General features: G+C 38.1%; 1 protein-coding gene across 1 annotated transcript in view; it reads left to right on the top strand.

The window, feature by feature from the left end:
• Nucleotides 1-12,855, top strand: part of kmt5c (lysine methyltransferase 5C) — a 29,784-nt gene extending 16,929 nt beyond the window's left edge. Inside the window, exons 7-9 of the mRNA XM_056264035.1 lie at nucleotides 5,082-5,218; nucleotides 5,439-5,599; nucleotides 5,816-12,855. Of these exons, the coding sequence (XP_056120010.1) occupies nucleotides 5,082-5,218; nucleotides 5,439-5,599; nucleotides 5,816-11,322 (5,805 nt within the window). The 3' untranslated portion in view covers nucleotides 11,323-12,855. The remainder of the gene's footprint in view (nucleotides 1-5,081; nucleotides 5,219-5,438; nucleotides 5,600-5,815) is intronic.
• The last annotated feature ends 7,747 nt before the right edge of the window (nucleotides 12,856-20,602 follow it).

A 20,602-nucleotide genomic window follows, 5' to 3' on the forward strand; every position in this document is an offset into this window, starting at 1 on the left:
ACATTTTCCTTAGCTGTTTATTAACAGTAACATCACATTTTCCTTTTCTAGGAGTCTTCTACTTTAATTTTATTACATGTAAACATTTTTCCACTGTATTGCTGCTAGACCTACCACAGTCTTTAAGTTTTAACCGTTTTGGTCTATCTCTAGACAGGAGCCGCGTTCCATTTCTAGAATCGTTGTCTGCCTAAATGGCTAATTTTCCTTTCAATACATGAGAATCTCCTCATGTATAAGCTTAAATATTTACATTGCTGGGCTTTCCCTGTCATAAGCAAAGCGTCCTTCACTAACAGGGGTTATCTTTAGCTCGTCTCTGCCTTTCACTCTCTGAGGCTGGCCGCGTGAGTCTTTTCTCTTTCCTTTTTTACGGCTTTCTCAATCTCTACGACTCTCTCGTTTGTAAAGTTATCTGTTCTACGCGCGTTCAACCCTTTCTGGGCTGTCTATAAACAAATTTTTTGGGGGGGGGGGGGGGGTCTTACAGGTTGCCTTTTAGTTGGTGATATTTACTAGCTTTCAAAGTTCTTCTAAGACTCAAGCGTACGAGTGCGCAAGCGAATGGGCAAGCATTGCTCGATCGACCATGGCCAGGGGTCGATGGATCAATGTCCCTTGCACGTTGGGCACCATATTTTGCGGTGTGTGTACTTTGGTCTTAACACCTTTTAAACTTATTATTTATTATTCTCAGGTGGGTTAATTAAGTCTAGTCTGGCCTAAATTATAAGAATTTAAAATCACTTATAATTTGGACAGAAGATTTCTCTGTGGTATGTTTTTACACTGTAAAAAAATTCTAACCTCCCCAACTCAAAATGTTCTAGTGACTGGTCCAAGTGAAATTCTGCAAATTTAATTGTATCACTTTGCAGAATTTCTCTTGGGCCAATTGAAAAATTTAGATGTGACCAGTCACTAGAAAATTGAGTTGGGAGGTTAGACATTTTTACAGTGTATTAAAAGTCTTACAACACCATAAATCAAAGATTCGGTAGACATCAGGTAGGATTAATTGGCTAAATATGTGGAACAAAAAGGCACAATAAACAAGGAGGCAGGTAATTGCATCTTCCTGATATTATACAAGACAATATAAATGCTTTAATAACCCCTCTGCAATATGGAAAATTGTCAAGCTTTCTTTGTTACGTTTCTTGTCTTTTTTTTGTTCTTCATTTAATTACATGTCTTGAATAATTAAGAAAGCAGTGTTTACTTCATTAAAAAACACTTGAATGCTACATGCTATTGCTTTAATGTATTATCTATTTAAATAGCAAAAACTGTGCTACTGAAAACTTTTTACTATGGTATATGATTTGAAGTAGGACTGCAACAACTAATCGATTAAATTGATAATAATCGATTATGAAAATCGTTGTCAATGAATGTCATTATCGATTAGTTGGTCTGCTTACGTCACGGGGAGCGTTTACTGGTGATTGATTGAAACAGGCCAATCATGATGCTCTCTGTCTCTGCGCACTGCTGTGCGCGCGCTCTACACGGTTTGGACATAGACAGTATAAGAAGTGGACAGAGCCATCTCATTGGAACTCAGTTGAGACAGTTGAAGCCCATTTTTAGCGATTTTTGAGCACTTCCGTTCCTGACGCGCAGACTCAGACCGACTCAAACTAAGCTTGATGACGTAAGCAACCTGTCTGACAGACGTAAATCTTCTAGTAGCTGTGCGTGAAAATTGCCAACGTTAATCTTGCAGAGACGGGGAACTTGAGCAAAGCGTTCTTTGGCGTGAGTGAGCAGGAGTAAGTATTCCGTTGCTTTTATGGACTCATTATCTATGTGCTTCACCCTTGACGGGACGTCCCGCCGATTGCCTGCGAGCTTCTCCTCCTGTCTGTACGGTCATTTCTGTACAGCGTGACAGAGTCGAGTGGTTACTTATGACGCAATCGATAGCCTATTTTTTACAAAAACTGCTTCTACGGGGCCATAATGTGACATAGAAGGTAACGGAGCCCTTTATACATTGTCGTGTTTCTTTAGAAATAATGAATGTACAAATGGAGTCTTTAAACGCCTCAGATGTAAAGTTATTCGCTGTCAAAGTGATGCCAAAATGAATGGGAGTCAATGGAAATGTTAACGCAAGTGAAGTTCTGCTACAAGATGGCGGCACCCTTTTTTGCTTGCGCGCTCTAGATTCCGGGAGTTTGAACTAATTTGCGGGCATCAGGGAGCCGCTATCAATATGCGGGAGACTCCCGGAACTTCTGGGAGACTTTGGATGTCTGTATTTTGTCTCGAGCATCAGGTTGCGCAATCAGTTCGCTCGCAACATAAGTGATGGATTAAAATAGCGCTACCGCAGAAATAGGTTATATTAAAACGGTGTTTACAAAGTGAAGCACTAAATATAAAGGCAGTTAATAACAGCAGCAGTAAAAGATTATTTTTTTAGTCACTGTACTCAGTGGTTTCAGCGAATGCTTGTGCATTAATGCATCATTTTTCCTGTCCTTTTAATCAAGCCTGTTAGCTTGCGGCGTACCTCCATTCCGCTCAGTTTTAATTGTTTTTCAAACGCGATCTACTGCGGCTCTACGTTCACACGCTTGTTTTCAGTCTCTATATATTTATTTGACCAATTTATCCTTATAATTCAATTAATTTTAAATAAAAATTAAATTAATTATATATATATATATATATTTGAGATGTTTTTAGTTTATATCTTCACATCTGAACATGTCTGTGTAAATTTGTTTTAACAAAAATTGTGTTAAAACATAATGTTGGATTTGTTTCTTTTTTTTTACATTAATCATGGTTGTCAACTTGCCATCAGCAATTATCATTAAAAACAATGCAAATATTGATATTAGTAAAACTCAATGTGTGGCTTTTGCACTTTTTAAAGTACACTTTTACACATAAATACCCTGATTTAGGGTTTTATTTAGTTATAATAAACAAAATCGAATTGAATTTTTATCCGATTAACTGATTATCAAAATAATCGTTAGTTGCAGCCCTAATTTGAAGAATCATGACATTTCACTAATATTTGTATGGATTACTGAACTACCAATGATAGCAATGCAAGCAGAAGCGATTTCTTGGATATTGGAGGTAACATGGAGAGATATATACTAGGATGAGCATGAGGCAATGTGCTGTTTTGTTGTGAGTAAGAGAGAAATACCTATACTGTCTGTTAAATATGCACATTTTTTCACACACAAATTTCACAGTTCTATTTCGAATTCACAAGCTTGCGATTTGATAGTTGAAAAAAATATTTGTAAACTATACAGGGAACCCAAGTTGGTATATTACTATAACATTAAAGCTTAAAAATTGTAATTATTTGTTTAGGCTACTTTCATATAAATTACAAGGAAGTTTTTATAATAAAAACGTTATAATATCTTGTTTCTACTCGTTTTTTAAATATAAACATTTAAATGGTGGCTGTCATAAAAACATGACAGATTTATTCAAACATAATATTTAAGAAGAGGTTAAGTAACAATACAAAGTGAATAATACTGCATATTTTTAGAGTTCTCTTTAAGCTTAACATCGTCTAGTTGCTGATCATGGCCTATAGAGGGCACAACTGTATAAGAAATCTTTGAAGTCCACTTTTACGCTCTGTTCCTAATGGTTAAAATCAAATGACAAATAAATGCATACTCCACAAGGCTCCAGACTGTGGCTAAAACGTTAGCCTTTGCCACCAAAAATATAAATTTGCCAGTGATATTTTTGCTGAGATCGCATCTGGCGACAATATAAATTTACATGTTATGAATAAAAATTGCGTGCCTTTTTACCTGCGTGTTCTGTGATGAGCCCATCACATCTTTTGCTGTGTTGACGTAATAAAATAAGACGACGCGCAGCAAAGTTGCAGTGGAAAAAACCTCACCGAGTTTGAGCGAGTGCCAAAATACGCACGGGGACAGCGAGGATCAGCTTTCCTCGTCAGAAACGCATGTCAAAACGAAAATATCAGGCTTTTTCAAAGCCAGCACGAGAGAGATAGAAAACAACAGAGACGTGTCAATGAATGAACATGCAAGTGCTGTAAAAGTGTAGGAAGACATTGTCTATTTTGTGTACACAACATGGATAAACTACAACAGATAAACGTCAGCTGTGTAGACGTGAACTAATCGTTAACAATTCTCATTTTTAATTGAAACTGATGTAGATTCTTATTCTCAATATCTTTTAATCTTTGCTGTTTTCTGTACTGCCTGAACTTCACATTTGTAGTGCAGCCATTCATAATCTCAGTAAGATTTGTACTTGTCACCTTTAATATGTCTCTTTTAATGTGTTTGTTAATCTTAGTAAAAAATTAACAAACTTTCAGCTTTCAAATTATGTAAATTTTATCACAACAAATGTCGTTTTGGCGCTCTTTAATGTGACCTGACAGATCGCTCAATCAGCATTTCAACCTTGGAAAAAGCTTTTATAGAACAATCATGTCACATTTACCTCTCAAAATCTATCCAAACTATACTCATTAGCCAAGTGATGCTGACATAATTATGGTCTGTGACACTGGCTCAGATTCTGTGTAAAGAACCATTCTTTGTGACTGTATGTAGTTCTCAAGCTGGAAAAGCAATTCAGTTCCTACTTTAAGTGAATCTTAGTTCCCAGGACACCCACAAGATGGATGAAAATGCTGATGCTGTAAAAGGAGGGCAGATGTGAAAACGCATGACAAAATTAAAACACGTTTATTTTTTTGTGGCACTTAAAAAAATAATTTGGCCTTATAGACCTTATTTCCCTTATAGGAGCCAATGGCTCCTTGATTGATTGATTTTTATTTTATTTTTGTTTTAGTAACCAAAACCCACAACCTCACTATTATTAGAGAAGATGCTGCCAGGTAGAATTAATCCACATGCAATCACTCTTTCACTAATGCATTGATTTTTTCCCCCCGTTCTTTACATTTTTTTTTTTTTTACATTTACTTGATTTATTTTACTTGTTTCCCAGCATATGACTAAGTAGATTATAGTCAAACAGTTCATACTGAAAAGTAATTTGCTCATAATGTTTGTTTCTGTTCCTCCTATTAGTTTGTCCCGGGAGATAAGAATGGAGCCTGTGTAAAAGTGGTGCGGCCCATCTCTCCAGGGGAAGAGATAACCTGTTACTATGGGGACAGCTTTTTTGGGGAGAATAATGAAATGTGTGAATGTTGCACATGTGAGAGGTGAGAGTAAATCTGTTAATACTGCTTTATGGCCATCTGTTATTGATATAATAGTGATGTTAGATCTATGATGCATAATTATCTCAATGGACGTGTGTGATTATTCTGATTTGTATTAGGTGTTTAATGTCAATTAGGTTTCTAATGATAAATCCATTTAAAGCCTTTTAAATATGCTTTTATTACAAGATAAATTATCTAATGATGCCAATCTTTGCAGGAGAGGAGAGGGATTGTTTAAGAAGAGAGACCAGTTTCCAGATGTGGCATGCTCCAGGGGTCCTTCAGGACAGAAATATGAGTTCAGAGAGACCGATCTAAGGCTGAACAGGAATAGGGGAAATGGCACTCCAAAGCCATTCCTCACTGTATCAAACTCGGGTATGCTTGTTATACCATTCATGTTTTCTTTTCCTATATTACTTGTGTCCCAGAGTAAAATGTACGTGTTTTGATTCTAAAATCGCAAAGGATATAATTAAGCATCCCATGCAATTGCCTTATAATGTGGTGACAAAGCTAGTATTGTCAACTAATCTCACTATTATCAACCACTTAACTCTGGCTGTCTCTTCTTCTCATCTCATTCTTTGTCAGTCTTGCCAATGAGGAATACATTTTCCCAAAGGACGAAGAGGAACGCCCTTGTTTTGAGCAAGATGAGAAAGACTGATAGGCGGAGGAGGGTGGAGCATTGCAAACAGGTGGAAAAGAGAACACAAAACCCCTTATCTTTTCCTCACCTCAAGCTAAAGGAGCTGAGCATCTGCCTCCATCAGCACAGCACAAATTTCCTATTAAGCTGTAAGGACCCCTTGAGCAAAGAAAGGGCCCTCCTCTACCTAATTGAGAAAGAGCGACCAAAACCAGAGAGGATCACAAAAAACAGCAAATCTGTTTCTCCAATACCCAGCAGGGCTAACATAAATGGACCAGAGGAGAGAAAGGGTGAGGATGGAGAAGTGTTAAGTGGAGACCCTGTCATTAGATTTAAACCCTTCACTCTTGGATGTGTTTCCAGTGTACATGAAAGAAACAGTATGAAGGCCAAGGGACGTAATATTGATGCATCTTCTATCAGAATTGTCCACCAGGGCATTTCCTCAAGGACCAGGAATATTCTTCGTAATCGTTGTAGCAGTCTCCGAGCAAGGACTGGATCTAAACTCTCCAAATTCAACAAAAGGAGGACCAGACTGATCAAATCAAACTCTAAAATCTCTACAGACCGAAATGAATGCTCTGACTCCCAGACAAAAGATGGGAAGCAGCAAAAAGGAAGTGAGGTTGAGTCCAAGGAGATCACTAATCCTGTTTTAATCTCTCCAGGTAAACCATGTACTGATAAAAATGTACTTCTTGATGGAGATGCTGGAGTTAACAGTGACAAATCATCACAAACGGAGAGCATGGTGATCAGAGAGGCGCAGCAGAGAGTCTTTAGGGATCGCCTCAGGGAAGTGGCTGGCGACGGTAGACACATCAGCGGTTCCATTGCTCCTAGGAAAGGTGATGTTAGTTATTGTGTAGCTTCAGAGACCTCAGGGGATAACAAGCAAAACCACAGGCAGTCTGTATCTAGCGCTGTAAGCATTACACCCTCCTTGTCTTCACCATCTCTTAACAGTTCTATCTCTTTCCTCTCAGGGTTAAATCGTTACCTCAAAGTAAGTCTGGTCAGGGTGGCTATCCCAGGAAAACCTGAGGTCGAAAGTACAGGTCAGAGGGAGTCAGACAGTAGAAGAGACAAGGATAAAGCAGCAGCAGCATCAGTACAGCAGAGCACAAAGTTAAATGGGAGCAAAGAAAGCAATAGACAAGGTAAGAAAGGTGTGAAGGAGTTGTATTTCAGACCAGTAAATATGGAGAGTGCAGATAAGTACCTAAAAGTAACATGTGATTTAGAGATTGGCAAAACACAACCTGTTGTGAAAGAACTTGTGGATATGTATGTTAAGGATAGCCACAGTGAGCATGAAAATGAAGCTAAGCAAGATAATAATGTTGTAACGGTTGCATCTGTTGAGGTCATTCCAATTCCAAAAAAATCTGAAGATTCTATAAAGAAAAGGAAAGGAGTAGACAAGGATAAGAAACAAACAAATGTTGAGGGTATACCTGAGGTGCAAGACAGAGAAAGAGTCAATAAGCTGGGAGAAGAAAATCACTTGAAAAAGAACGTGTTAACAGTGCATTTTGGGAGCAGGACTGTTGTTGTTAAAGAGGCAAAGGTACTGCTGACGGATATTAAAAAGAGTTTGAGTGGCAAGTTTAATCAACAAGATAAATATGCTGATGACCACCAACTTCCATGCAGTTACAGTGGTAACGGAGAAGTTGATAATACGAAGACACTATCACTTGCTGACAGTAATGAGACAAAGGACAAGCATGATGCACTTAACAGAAATGAGCACTCTATTCAGGGACTCACTGCAGCTGATCAGCCAAATATACATCAAGATACTCAAGTGAGACAGTCAGAAAACACTTTGATTTCCCCAGAGCCTCCATCCATGTGCATGGTTTGTCTGGATCATAGTTCTCAGAGCAGTATTCCCCTAAAGAAACGAGCATTTCGAGAATCGCTTGATACAGACCCAGAACAAGATGTTAATGTACCTGCAAAACCGTGTACAAATGTCAATAAGGACACAGAACTCAACTCGGACAATCTGTTACCTAAGCCAAGTGAAAGCAGCAGTGTGGAGACAACATTGCTGAAATGTTCATTACCAGATTCAAGTCTAACTCTTAAAGGCCATGTTGTCGTTGGGTCCAAAAAGCGTGGCTCATCCAAGTTGAAACAATGCTGTAAAGTTCTTCAGAGTGCTCAGCATGGACCGGTGAGAAACAATGTCAGAGTTTGTGAATACAGGGATAGCACAAATGATGTACCTGTTTGTGAGAGGACAATCAATGACCTTAAGAGTGAAAAATCCAAAATTAAAGGAAAATTTGTTAAATGCAACATGAGAGAGGAGAACCAAACGAAAAGTGTGGAAGGAGTGGAAGAAAGAACTAAAGAACCAGAGGGCTGTGAGATTATGGATAATATAGAAGACGCCATCAGAGATGAGTTGTCTACCTCAAATGTTTTGGATAAGACCGAAGAAGAGCAGAGGCTAAATGTCAGAATCCGCCTTAAGAGGAAAAGGGGAAAGGAGTGGGAAATGGATAGTACGGATGAAGCCGAAAGTGTTGCGGACAAATCAAGCCCACAGCAATGCTTAGCTTTAGTTGACCCTTTTAGGGCCATTTTGGATTCTGTCTCAATTTTAAATGCAGAAATGGAGAGGATTCGGGGTCATGGGGAGGCTGATAAAGGCATAGGTTTGGAGAAAGCCACCAAAGCAGTCCAAGACGTGCTAGAGCATTGCAGAAAAGAATGTGCAACTAAACCATGTAAAAGACAGCAAAAAGTATCAAAAGTTTGCATCAACAAGAAAAACGGCAAACGCACACCAAAAGAAATTGTTCAAGACAGTACTGAGGTTATCAATGCACAACTCCATCAAAACTCCTCTGGTCCAAAAATTGAAACAGACATTGATGACATTAAACCTTTACCTTTGATTAGATTGTGCAGGAGAGCTGAAGGCAAGTGGGAGGTGGAGTGGAAAGAAGCTCAAAATGAAGATGGGACCATTGATACTGTGTACAGGGAGCCAAATAAGTTAACATCTGTCTCTTCTACAGCAGCAATACTGGAACAGATGCCTCTTGGCAAAGTTAAAGAGGAAAAGCCATCTCCGTGCCAGCAAATAATGGCAGTGCGTAGTTGTACCAAGGGGACTGAGACCTTCAAAGATCCAGTGAGTTTTGAAACTTCACCTCTACCATTATCCCTTTCACCTTTATCGCTTTACTCTCCCTGTTATGATGGGCTGACAGGAGTTAGTAATGTCAGTGGGAGTATTGAAGTAAAAGAGGATATAAGAGAGCATGTGTCAGACAATTCCAATATTCTTAAGACTGGAGTTAGTAGGACTGAGAATAAAGGAAGGAATGACATGTGCTTGAGTCACAATTTGTTTCAGATTAATAAAAGTCTGTCAAAACTCCAGGCTCTGAGCCAGTCACAGATATGTGAGAAAAGTGTTCCCACTAACACCAGTGTAACATCCTCTCAGAATCAGTCTCCTCCCATCTCTCCCTTTTCCACAGAGTGCAGCTTTAGTAACTATTCAGAGGATGTGCTTGACTTTCCATGTTTAAATCTTGAAAGCTACGATCAGATGCCTGCACAAAACAGCTTGGCGAGCTCTTTGGTAGATTACTGTCCTGGGGAACCACATAACACAGGATCTTTCAGCAGCCCCTTCTCCCAAAGTCCCTCTGATGCATGGAATACCGAGACCCCTTACCTAGGATCCCCAAGCCCAGTGAGTAACTTTAGTAGCGGTGAAGATCTGAGCTTCCCGGATCTGGTCTTTGCTCAATCTGACACATCCTCATCTATTTGTGCGCCTCAACTACTCTTCAAAGATAAGTTATGTAATACAGCTACAAGTTCTGCTCCTCTTCAAGACCCTGAGAAAGATCTGTACTTGACTGATGGTGAGTTGTCAAAAAGTCCCATAGATCTCCTGGTGCAGGAAGATTCAGCAACACCATATCTCCCCAAAGACCTGACAATGTTTAACAATGCATCTACAAGTGCTAAACAGCCTGTACACCCAACTGTGCGATTGCATCCTCAGGATAAAAAGTTAAACTTTCTTGAAGCCCTTGTAAACACAAAGTCCTCTCAGTCAGGCCTTGCTAAAATTGATGCTAAAGACAAAACTCATGGAGCTCTCAATTTGCAAAGCTCTAATACTAAATCTGAATCTGTAATTTCAAACCAGTCAATGCAAAGCCTACACGGTGCTGGAACTCAGAGTAACCTTGTTACACCCTTCCATTCCCTTCACGTAGGAAATAAGTCAACCTCACTTGCAGAGTATTCAGGTGCGTTCAACTCTGGTAATGCACATTTTCGTAGCAATGACAAGAAGCAACCTTTTTTTCCAAACCCCAAGAATGTCTCGAAAACCGAGGTAGGCCAAAATTCTTGTCAAATTTCCATGGCTGCAGGCAGCTCAAAATCTCACAACAACCTGGAAAGCATCTTTGCTTGGCCCGGTCCATCAAGTTCTCACAGTGGGAAAGATTCTTCACCTAGATGCCCTAATGCTGGGTTCTCGAGATTTCCTGAAAATCTGCATAAAAGCCCAAAGAACATCCTTTCCAAACAGTATCCTGCAAATTCCAGTCAGCAAGGTGATCACATTCACCCTGTTTATTTCATCAGCTCTAGCAAAACCACAACAAATGCTTTCAAGGACATTGCAGGTATGAAGCCTCAGATCTCAAGAAATGATAAAGATCCATCCCTGCCCTCCACATATTTATTTTCCTCATCTCAAAGTTCTCAATGTTACAGTGCAACACAAAGCAAACTCTCAAAATTAGAGAAACCCCATGCTGTTGTGGCTCCCACTCAAAACACTCAACTTTCTGGAGTGTCTTCTATTCAGCCCAATAAGAATCAGATGTGTCCAAACGTTTCTCACTGTGATTCTTCTGATTTCAACTTCAGCTCCTCTCTTTCACCTCCTGTATCGCAGCACAGCAGTCCTCATCTGGGACGCAGAGAATCCTCAATCCATGAGGTCCCATTGACTAAAACTCAGTCAACCACCTTTGAACACACTCAGCCTCCTCACCAGTCTTACGTAGTGAACTTCACGGGAGATCATTCTGTGACTCTGGGGTACAGTGGCGATGGTGAAAACTTAAATTACACTGGTTCAGGACCTGCAAATTATACTTATCATTGTCTTATGGAGCCTTCAGGAACACAAGGAAAGCTGGTTGTAGAAGCGTGTGGTCCCTCAAACTTCACACCTTCTCCCTCTGTGAGTAGGTCTAAAGTCCACGGAGACCAAATTGGAAATGTTCAGCAGCATCAAGGGCAGCCTGGAACTCACCCACATAATTCTCTACACTTCTCCACCTCCCACTCGCAAAGCACCGCCATAACGGATCGCAAGCCCAAGAGACTGAGGCTTGTGGTGACTGACGGTACAGTGGATCTGGACCTACAATATACTGATTAATAACATCCTTTGGTTGTTGATATGCTAAGAAGTTATTTATTTAAAACTTCAATGTAATAAGGTGGTGTTATTGTTTTCATTAAACTTAAATGGATTTATGTAAATTGTCCTGTTCTTAGCATCAAAACAGACTTTTTTTCTTGAAATATTTAAAGACATATTTTTATTAGCACACTTGCTTAATTATTTGTATGCTACATTTAATGAAGTTTGTTTAGTACATTATTATAGAAGATAATATTTTCATGCTAGTGGTTACTGTACGTACAAAAACAAAGGAAAATAGATATTCTGTTGATCCTGTAGTACACAAGACTTGCCACATGATGGAGATGCGGTTCTCCACCATGTGGAAATTTTCTCTATTTCCTCCTAGCCTTTTCAGTTCAGAGTTGGCAATCTAGATTGCTTTTTGTTAAAAGAACATGTCCTATCAAATGTGAGGAAAAATAAGCGTGTATGTCAACTTGCATGGTTTAGTGGGTTTGCACATGAAGGACCAGAGCAAAGTTCATGTGCTTTCAATTTTGGATTGTTTCAATGGCCATTTGACAGGTTGAATAGGAGTGTGCAGTCAATGGTGCTCATATGACAAGCATATACTTGGAGCAGCTCTCAGGTGTCCTGTATTTGGATTCCTACATGTCATGGAAGAGAAGCTTTTACATTAAATGCTTACAAATCTCACACATTTCTGGATCTTACCATCTGTGATGTAATGACATGTAATGTGGAAAAGATGGGTTGCTATTCAAATAAGTGTATGTGAATAGCATTCCCATCTTTTCCACACAAATCACACACATTTTGTTAAGCACAGCTGTGTTTTGACGTTTGATGCTTTTTTCCCTCTACTCTAAACATTTGTGTATATCATCTTCATGGGTTTTTGTATCATATTGGGTATTGCTTTGGTACATTGGGCAAATGCATAATTTAATAGTTACCACTTGTATTACTCTAGAGAGATGTTTAGTGTCCTTCGGAGCTGATCCTTAATCAGACTCACATTACACTTGATAGAATATTGTTAAGATAATGTACTGTAGCCCTGTAGGTCACCAAGACCCAAAACCTGACATCTCCAAACTTGTATTATTATTATTATTATTATTATTATGTTTTTTTTCTTTTTCTTTTTTCAGTCCATGTCAGAGATGGAAGCGTTTGTTGGCGGCTTCTCAGTTTTAACAGTTGCAGATATAAGAGCCCTGGGCTGTCCTACATGTTTTTGACATAGTTGTGTTAAGCCTTGCCTTTGTCTATAAAAAGCTAGTGTATTCATTATATTTATTTTAATATGTTCTTAACATGGTGCTTCAATATAACTTAATTTTTTGATTGTACTGAACTTTGTGTATTTAACTGTTTTTTTTAATATCTACACTTCAGATGTCTCTTTCTGGTATGTCTTGTATGGCCATCCTGTTTGTTACTTAGGAGATTTGAGATGAATTTTAAATTGTAATGTTCCACTGTAAAATTGTAAAAAATGAAAGTAATGCAATTAAAATGAAATGATTTTAAAAGAAACTGCTCTTGGTATTTTAGCATACTGAAATGTAGCAACAATATTTTGTTTTTGGATTCTCTTGCTCTCTCACGCTCTCTCTCTCTAACAGAAGAATTTGGCCTTATATAGTTATATCAGGAGATTATTATGTCTGAAGAATCTATAGATTGTCTTTGCTTTTTTTCAACCACACCAATGAAGCCAGCTAAGTTTCCTAAATGTTCTGAAAGGGCGCTACTAGTATATTTCTTGAAGGTTATGGGTTTTACAGGTATTTTCTACAGTGTCTGATTTGGCCAAAATGCTGCAAAGACTTGATCGACTTTTCTTCGATCAACTGACTTTCTGATGTCTTTCTATCTTTCTCTAAACTATTTAGTATTTACCTTTTGTCTCTTACCTTTTGCCTTTCAAAAAAACACTTATAAAATAGTTTCTCCCTGCTGCTTTTATTACAGTGCTTTTGGTTGTTCCTCATCCCACAATACTTCTTCAAACCTTTGTCCACTTTCTTTTTGCTTCTTGCCACCGGTTCATCCCCTTTCCCCACTCATGACCCATTTTCTCTTTCCTCAACAGTCAGCAGAGGGTTAACTCTGAAGCCAAGTGGAACAGCTTTTTTCATAACGAGGACAGGCAGCAAGGCAGTGGTTAGAGAGTGAGGCGGTAAAAAGCTGAACCTTTGAGGCACTGCGGAAAACACTATGATCCAAAAGCCTTACTGTATTGCCATGAATTTCTTGGTGCAGATGTAATAATGCATAAACCTCAGTCTTTAGTTGTGTTAAAGCAGGTGAAGAAAGACCTCAACATGCAATTCATGCTATTGACTCAGATCTAGTGACCCAAGGTTTTGCTTCTTTTGAAGACACTGCCTTCCTCATTGGCAAATATTACAGCTGGATTTGTGGAACGAAAGAGATGTACAGTAGCATCCTCCATTTTAAAGTGCTTGTGTGTGAAACAGGCACTAGCCTGCTTGATTCATCTGTGCTTTCTTCTCTTTTTGAATTATTCAGTAATCCTTTCCCACACCAAGCCATCCTCCCTCCCTTCCTCCCACCTTCCTGTACACCATAATGTTACTAAACATTGAGTATAGAATGGCAAAATCAACTTGAATGTTTCTTTGGGTTTGCACATTAAGGACCACAGCAAAGTTCAAATGCTTTTCATTTAGGATTGTTTCAATGCCCGTTTATCAAGTTGAATAGGAGTGTGCAGTCAATGGTGCACATATGACAAGCATACTGTACTTGGATTTCTGCATGTCATGTAAGAGAACTGTAGCAGCTGCTACGTTAAATACTTACACATCGTTCAAATTTCGGGATCCTACCATCTGATGTAATGTGGAAAAGATGGGATGCCACGTTCCTGTACATGTAATGTTACTAAAAATTTAGTTTAGAATGACAAAATGAGCCTTTCTATGTGTTCTCTCATCGTAACTCCAATGTTCATCCCTCTGTTATGCTTGTTCTGTCACTAGTACAGTTCAATGTTAAGTTTTAACACCCTTTCCAAAATATGATGTGATGTTTCTAACTTTGAAGAGGAAATGTATATCCTAAGCCCTAAGGGCTTGCTCACACAAAACAAACACGGGCAAAGGTTGTACATGTCCATCTAGCACGTATTTACATAGAAAAATACAGAGGTGTAAAGTCCAGGGGTCAAAAAGTAAAAGTCCTGCCAAATGTTTATTTCACTAATTAGTTAAATCTCCTGGCTCAAAAATGTGCTAAATAGCAAATCCAGGTGATTGGAACAAAATAGTGAGGGGGGCTTTTACTTTCTGAACCCGGACTTTATACCTCTGGAAAAATAATGGAAAAGCAGCGCATTGGAATGGAAAAACGCGTTCTGTGTGAACGTTCCCTAAAAGTGTAAAATTGATCTCTTTCTACATGAAGGGCCAGCGACCTCATTAAGAGACCTTTGCATCCCTTTCGATTTGAAAATGGTGATGTAGACAAGCTGCCAGTGTTAGTGGGAAGGGAATGAAATCGATCCAGAAGTGAATAATGAATTCTGCTCTTAGTTCAAGTTCCACAAAGTTTCAATGCTAATTTAGCACAAAATTCTATATTTAACTAACCTGAGGGCTGTTCCATAAAACAAGATTAGAATTCAAGCCAGGCTTATTTTGGTTAGTCAGACTTATTGTCGGTGGATTCTGTGTCATAAAGCAAACTTACCGATAGTTCAAACTAAGTTACTCTGGCAACTTATTCTGGGAAACTAACCTGGTCCAGGGCAGGCTAACTGTCAGGCTAATAAGCCTGAGTTGTTACACCGTTCTTCTAACACTGACCACCACCAGGAACACAATGATATTACCACTGACACTCTCCCATACCATATTTGACTTTATTAACCACTATCAGTCCAAAAATAAATATACATACAGAAAATCAACAAATAAGGTTACAATGATAAATGATACAAATGTTTACAATTATATTGTAAATGAAATGTTTATCTTAACGATATATATACTTTCCTTTTTTTTTACTTTTGTGACCCACCACCAACACATAAAAAAACACTAGAATAATTAGAACAATAACCAATATGTATATAGTTCGACACTTTTAAAAGAAAAAAAAAGGAAAATAAATACAATTTTTTTTAATAAAACCATTAACATTGACATATTTATATCAAACTCTTATAATGACACACAATTCCTAATAAGTAGCTAATTCAAGTAATATTATTGAAATATCAAATAATAATAATATTAAATAAGTAAATAAATAACTAATTAAAAGGGAGGGAGGGATATATAAATAAGGTAATTAATGTAATGTGTACCTATTCATTTGATTCATTTTAGTGTTGCCCATATCTTTTCAAAATGTATACTTTTGTTCTTAATTTCATGTTATCCACTCCATCCTCCTCTCCTTTGGAAACTAACCAATCATTCAAAACTGGGGATTTTTGCTTTCTCCAAAAAATGTTTTATTGCTTTAAAAGCTGTAATTCTCATTAATCTAAATAAGTATAACTCATTTTTATGAAGTAGCATCCTATACCAAAAACAAACAAATTATATTTGGTTTCTTACAAATTTCTTCCCTGAATTATATCGGATAAATAATTAGATTAATAATAAGAATAAAATGTGAAATGACCTATAAGTTCACCGCAACTTTTCCAGGATCCGAAAAATAAATGATTATAGTTAGAAGATATTTCTGGTTATAAAATATCACATATTAATTTTCCAAGCAAAATGCATATTTTAGTCAGAATTATTACGCTCCTATGTGGCGAGCAGCAGCGCTCGTTCAATGTGAAGTTTAGCAGCAAAATGGAAATATTTGCATGACTTTCCAACATTTACAGATGGAGAATATACCTGTAAAATGTAAGTTTTGCACTGAGGAAAAAAACATGTCTCAAACGCATAAAACAGCACAAAATATGTGCTGTTTGCTGTGGTGGATAGATTTGATCCATGATTCTTAGCGTCTTTTATTATGAAACAGCCCTCTGCTCTGTTACATTGTAAGCTATCTCTTCTCAGTGTTTTTGTCTATGTTTGCTGGAGACAGTATTATCAAAGACCGTTGGTGTTGATATAATATAATTACATAAACACAATGATATTAAGTCTTTTTGAATGTGGTTTGAGGTGATCTTAGTGGGGGTGTAAGTTTAAGAGCTTGGATGTAACGGACTAAGATGGTAAAGTCAGACTTTTCTACATTAGAGCCACTGGTGTAAAACAGCTATACTTAATTATGAGGAACAGCTGTGTGATGAAACAAAAAGGGAGACAAGGAAGTGTTATAAATCAGTCTCGAAGAAGAAGATGGGTTGAAAGAATCTGCTAGTAGGGAGATAATGGATGAGTAAGGAAAGATGTATGGGGAGTTTCAGAGACAAAGCACCTAGTGCTATAAAGCAAAGTAAATGGTAGGAGTGATAAAAGCTTGATAACAACAATGGATGAAAATGGAGCATGGATTTTGTAGGCGGAAGTTAAAAGCATGATTGATTTAATGTTGAAAGAAGAACCATAGAGGGACTTCCTGAGAAATATTTTCTCCAAAACACGTTGGCCACAATTATTGGCACCCTTTTATTAAATACTTTTTGCTATCTCCTTTTGCCAAGATAACAGCTCTGAGTCTTATCCTATAATGAGTTTGGAGAACACCTGACAAGAGATCAGAGAGCATTCCTCCATTCAGAATCTCTCCAGATCCTGCAGATTCCCAGATCCATGTTGGTGCTTCTTCTCTTCAGTTCACTCCACTCATCAGGTCAGGGAACTGGGACGGTCATGGCAGAAGCTTCATTTTGTGCTCCGTAACTAATTTTTGTGTTGATTTTGATGTTTGTTTTGGATTGTTGTCCTGATGGAAGATCCAACCACGGCCCATTATAAGATTTATAGCAGAAGGCGTCAGGTTTTGATTTTTTATCTGTTGATATTTGATAGAATCCACAATGCTATGTATCTGAACAAGAAGTCCAGGACCTCCAGCTGAAAAATATGCCCACAACATTAAAGATCCAACGGTTTATTAAATTGTACACATGGGGTACTTTTTATCCTTGTGTGCTGTGAACCAAACCCACCTAGTGTGTTTGCTGCCAAAAAGCTCTTTTTTTAGTTTCATCTGACCACAGAAACCTGTGCCGTTTGAAGATCCAGTCGTGTCTGACAACTGAATTTGCTGGAGTTTGTTTTTGGTTGAGCAAGGAGCATTTTTCTTGAAAACCTCCCAAACAACATGTGGGGATGTAGGGGTTGTTTGATTTTTTTTTTAATAGGCTTTCTGACCCCAAGACTCAACTAATCTCTGCAATTCTTCCTCTGTGATCCTTGAAGAGTCTTTGGCTACTCAAACTTTCATCCTCACCGTGCATTAAAGGGGTCATATAATGCCATTTTTGTACAAGCTAATATGATTCTTTAGGGTCTAAATTAAAAGTTTGTAATATACTTTAATTAAAAATTCTCATTAGTATTGTAAGAAAACAGTTATTTTACCTGGTCAAAAACAGCTCTGTTTTCAGCACGCCGTTTCAGTGCATATGCCTTTAAATGATCATGAGCTGTGCTCACTCCGCCCCTCTGTTCTGTGCGTACACCATTTGTAACACAATAACCATAACGCGTTGTTCAGTATAAACGTGGGATTATGAATTATATTGAGAACGTCGTACATAGAAAACATGCCGTAATGTACCCTGAGTGTAAACCTTAGACGCATTCATCGTGAAGCGTGCAGCTAGCAATTTGCAAATATATAAATATTAATATAAAGGTTAATAAAACATTACACTCACTTCAGTTGTTCTAGAGGTTCAGCAGAAACACGAATAGCTGGTACCGATCTCTTTTTTCATGAGCAGCTTCTTAGCAAAACCAGCTTTATACTGACCCTCCTTTATAAAGCAGTCCACTGAGAAATGATTCGCGCAAACATGAAAGCATTGACGTTGCTCGTGGGGAATATTCCCTTCGAAAACAAACAGAGCCACTGCGTCTTCAGCGGTTTGGATTTAGGAACATTAAAATTACTGCTGTGTTCGTTATTACACCCAAGAACAGAACACCACAATCGCTTAGACGCCATTCTGCTCATAGACAGTGCTCCAGCATATCAACAATGACTGCGCTGGTCTGCGCAGACTATGATTGACAGCTCGCTCACGAGCGAGGGCGGGTCTGTGTTGAAACGCTGCTGTCATTCAACAATCGTGGGAGGGGCTTCCGAGCGTGTGACGTCACACGGTCGAACGGCTCGATTTGAGGCAGGGGAAACATATAAGGAGATTAAAACAAAAACACTGGATGGATTTTTATCATTATATGATGGTTGTGTACAGACACTGCCAACACACATTTCAGTACAATCAACTTGTAAAAGTGCATGTACCATTATATGACCCCTTTAAGGCAATATAGACACACGTCCTCTTCCTGGCAGATTCGTAACATCTTTAGTTGATTGGAACTTCTTAATTATTGCCCTGATGGTCAAAATGGGGATTTTCAATTCTTTAGCTATTTTCTTACAGCCACTTTCTATTTTGTGATGCTCAACAATCTTTTGATGCACATCAGAACTATATTTTTTGGGTTTACTCATTGTAATGGATGATTAAGGGAATTTGGCCTTTATGTTCCCTTATATTTAAACTCTTGTGAAACAAGAAGTCATGGCTGGACATTTTCTTGTTCCTAGTCATCCTGGTGTGCTCAAAAAAAGGTAAACATTAATGGGAATATACTTCAGAGATATTTTACTCGTAAAAAATTCTAGGGGTGCCTATAATTGTGGCCAACGTGTTTTGGGGAAAAACATTTATTTCATAATGTGATAAAGTTAACATTATGAAAGTTATTACTTTTTCTACCCCGATCCGTCTGTCTGTGAAGCTTTTAAAACATTTGAAAGTTTTTGGAAAAAAAAGTAAAGTCTTGTTACACCCATTTATGAATTTCAATCAATTTATTTTATTTAAATGTATTTCTGTTATTTATTTCAGTTTACTTTCCTTTATTAGAAGGGCACCAGCACCTTTTTCAAGAAGTATCCTCTCTATTTAAGGATTTTTAATATTGAAAATCTATCAAATTAAAATCCAATTTTTAAAAAAAATATATGAAACAGTATATATGTGGCAGTCTTTGGTGCTCTTGAATATATTTTCTCTTCATTAATAATTGACCTATGGCTAAGCCACGCCCCCAAACGCGATGAGCCAATCACAGTGCGCATAGCTAACCCAATACACGTTAGCTTATAGCTGCGTTGTACATCATGTCACTTAGCTTCATATTTCATATCATTTTTTCATATCTGAAAAAAACCGAGATAACAAATGTTAGCAATGTTGTGCTGAATGATTCATGTAAATACTGCAGTGCATGAACAATGCTGATCCTCTATCTTGTTGTCTGAGATGGTGATGGCAACGAGAGGCGGTTTATCACGTTTACACTGTGACCTGTACATTTTTGCCTGGAGCTGAAGCTTTTCATCGACCTTCTCAACAATAAAATTATTAATATAACCCTCCAATGCATAGTTAAGGCCCTTTTGGTGACTTTGAGATGATATATAATCTTTCTGTCTTCAAAAATCATCAATTGCCTCTTGTGAAATGTCTCCTACTGTGACAGCTGCCATAGCACCTGTCCCCGAATGTTGACTGTTTGTCCGAGTGAGTGGAGGGGGCGTGGCTTAGCCATAGGTCAATTAGGCAATCTGATCCAATCTGGGGATCGCTAATTACAGAAAATGTTTTAGACATTTACAACCCTCCCTCAACAGAAAGAAAAGAAAGAAAACCTCAACAAATGAACCTCTATATCCCATCTATAATATCTAATATTAATTATTATTAATTAATTGTTAATTTACCGTGTCTTCCTCAGTCATTTTTGCCCCATGCAGCGACTGGGTTCCTATTGTCTTCTATGTAATAAATTTAGCCAGAGTTCACATTATTGCTTTGTGCAGAATGTGTGTAGCCAGATGTATTTTTTTATTTCATCTCTCCCCTACTTTCATGCCATTCTCAGCAACCGCTATAGTCTATCAAAGACGTCTCCTCTTTGTCCTCAGCTAAGAGTCGACAACTCCTCACAACATCAAAGAAAGCTGGAGAGAAGGAGTGCAGGAAGGAGGGGTCTGCCTTGTATCTGGGTTCTGATGGAGAAGACAGCGGAGGAGAGGGGGAGGGGCAAAAGCAATTGAGAGAGAGAGAGAGAGATAGAGAGAGGCAGGTATG

The sequence above is a fragment of the Rhinichthys klamathensis genome, unplaced genomic scaffold (genome assembly GCF_029890125.1).
Source record: "Rhinichthys klamathensis goyatoka isolate OS25496 unplaced genomic scaffold, OSU_Roscu_1.1 h1tg000213l_1, whole genome shotgun sequence".
In the NCBI taxonomy this organism is placed as follows: Eukaryota; Metazoa; Chordata; class Actinopteri; order Cypriniformes; family Leuciscidae; genus Rhinichthys; species Rhinichthys klamathensis.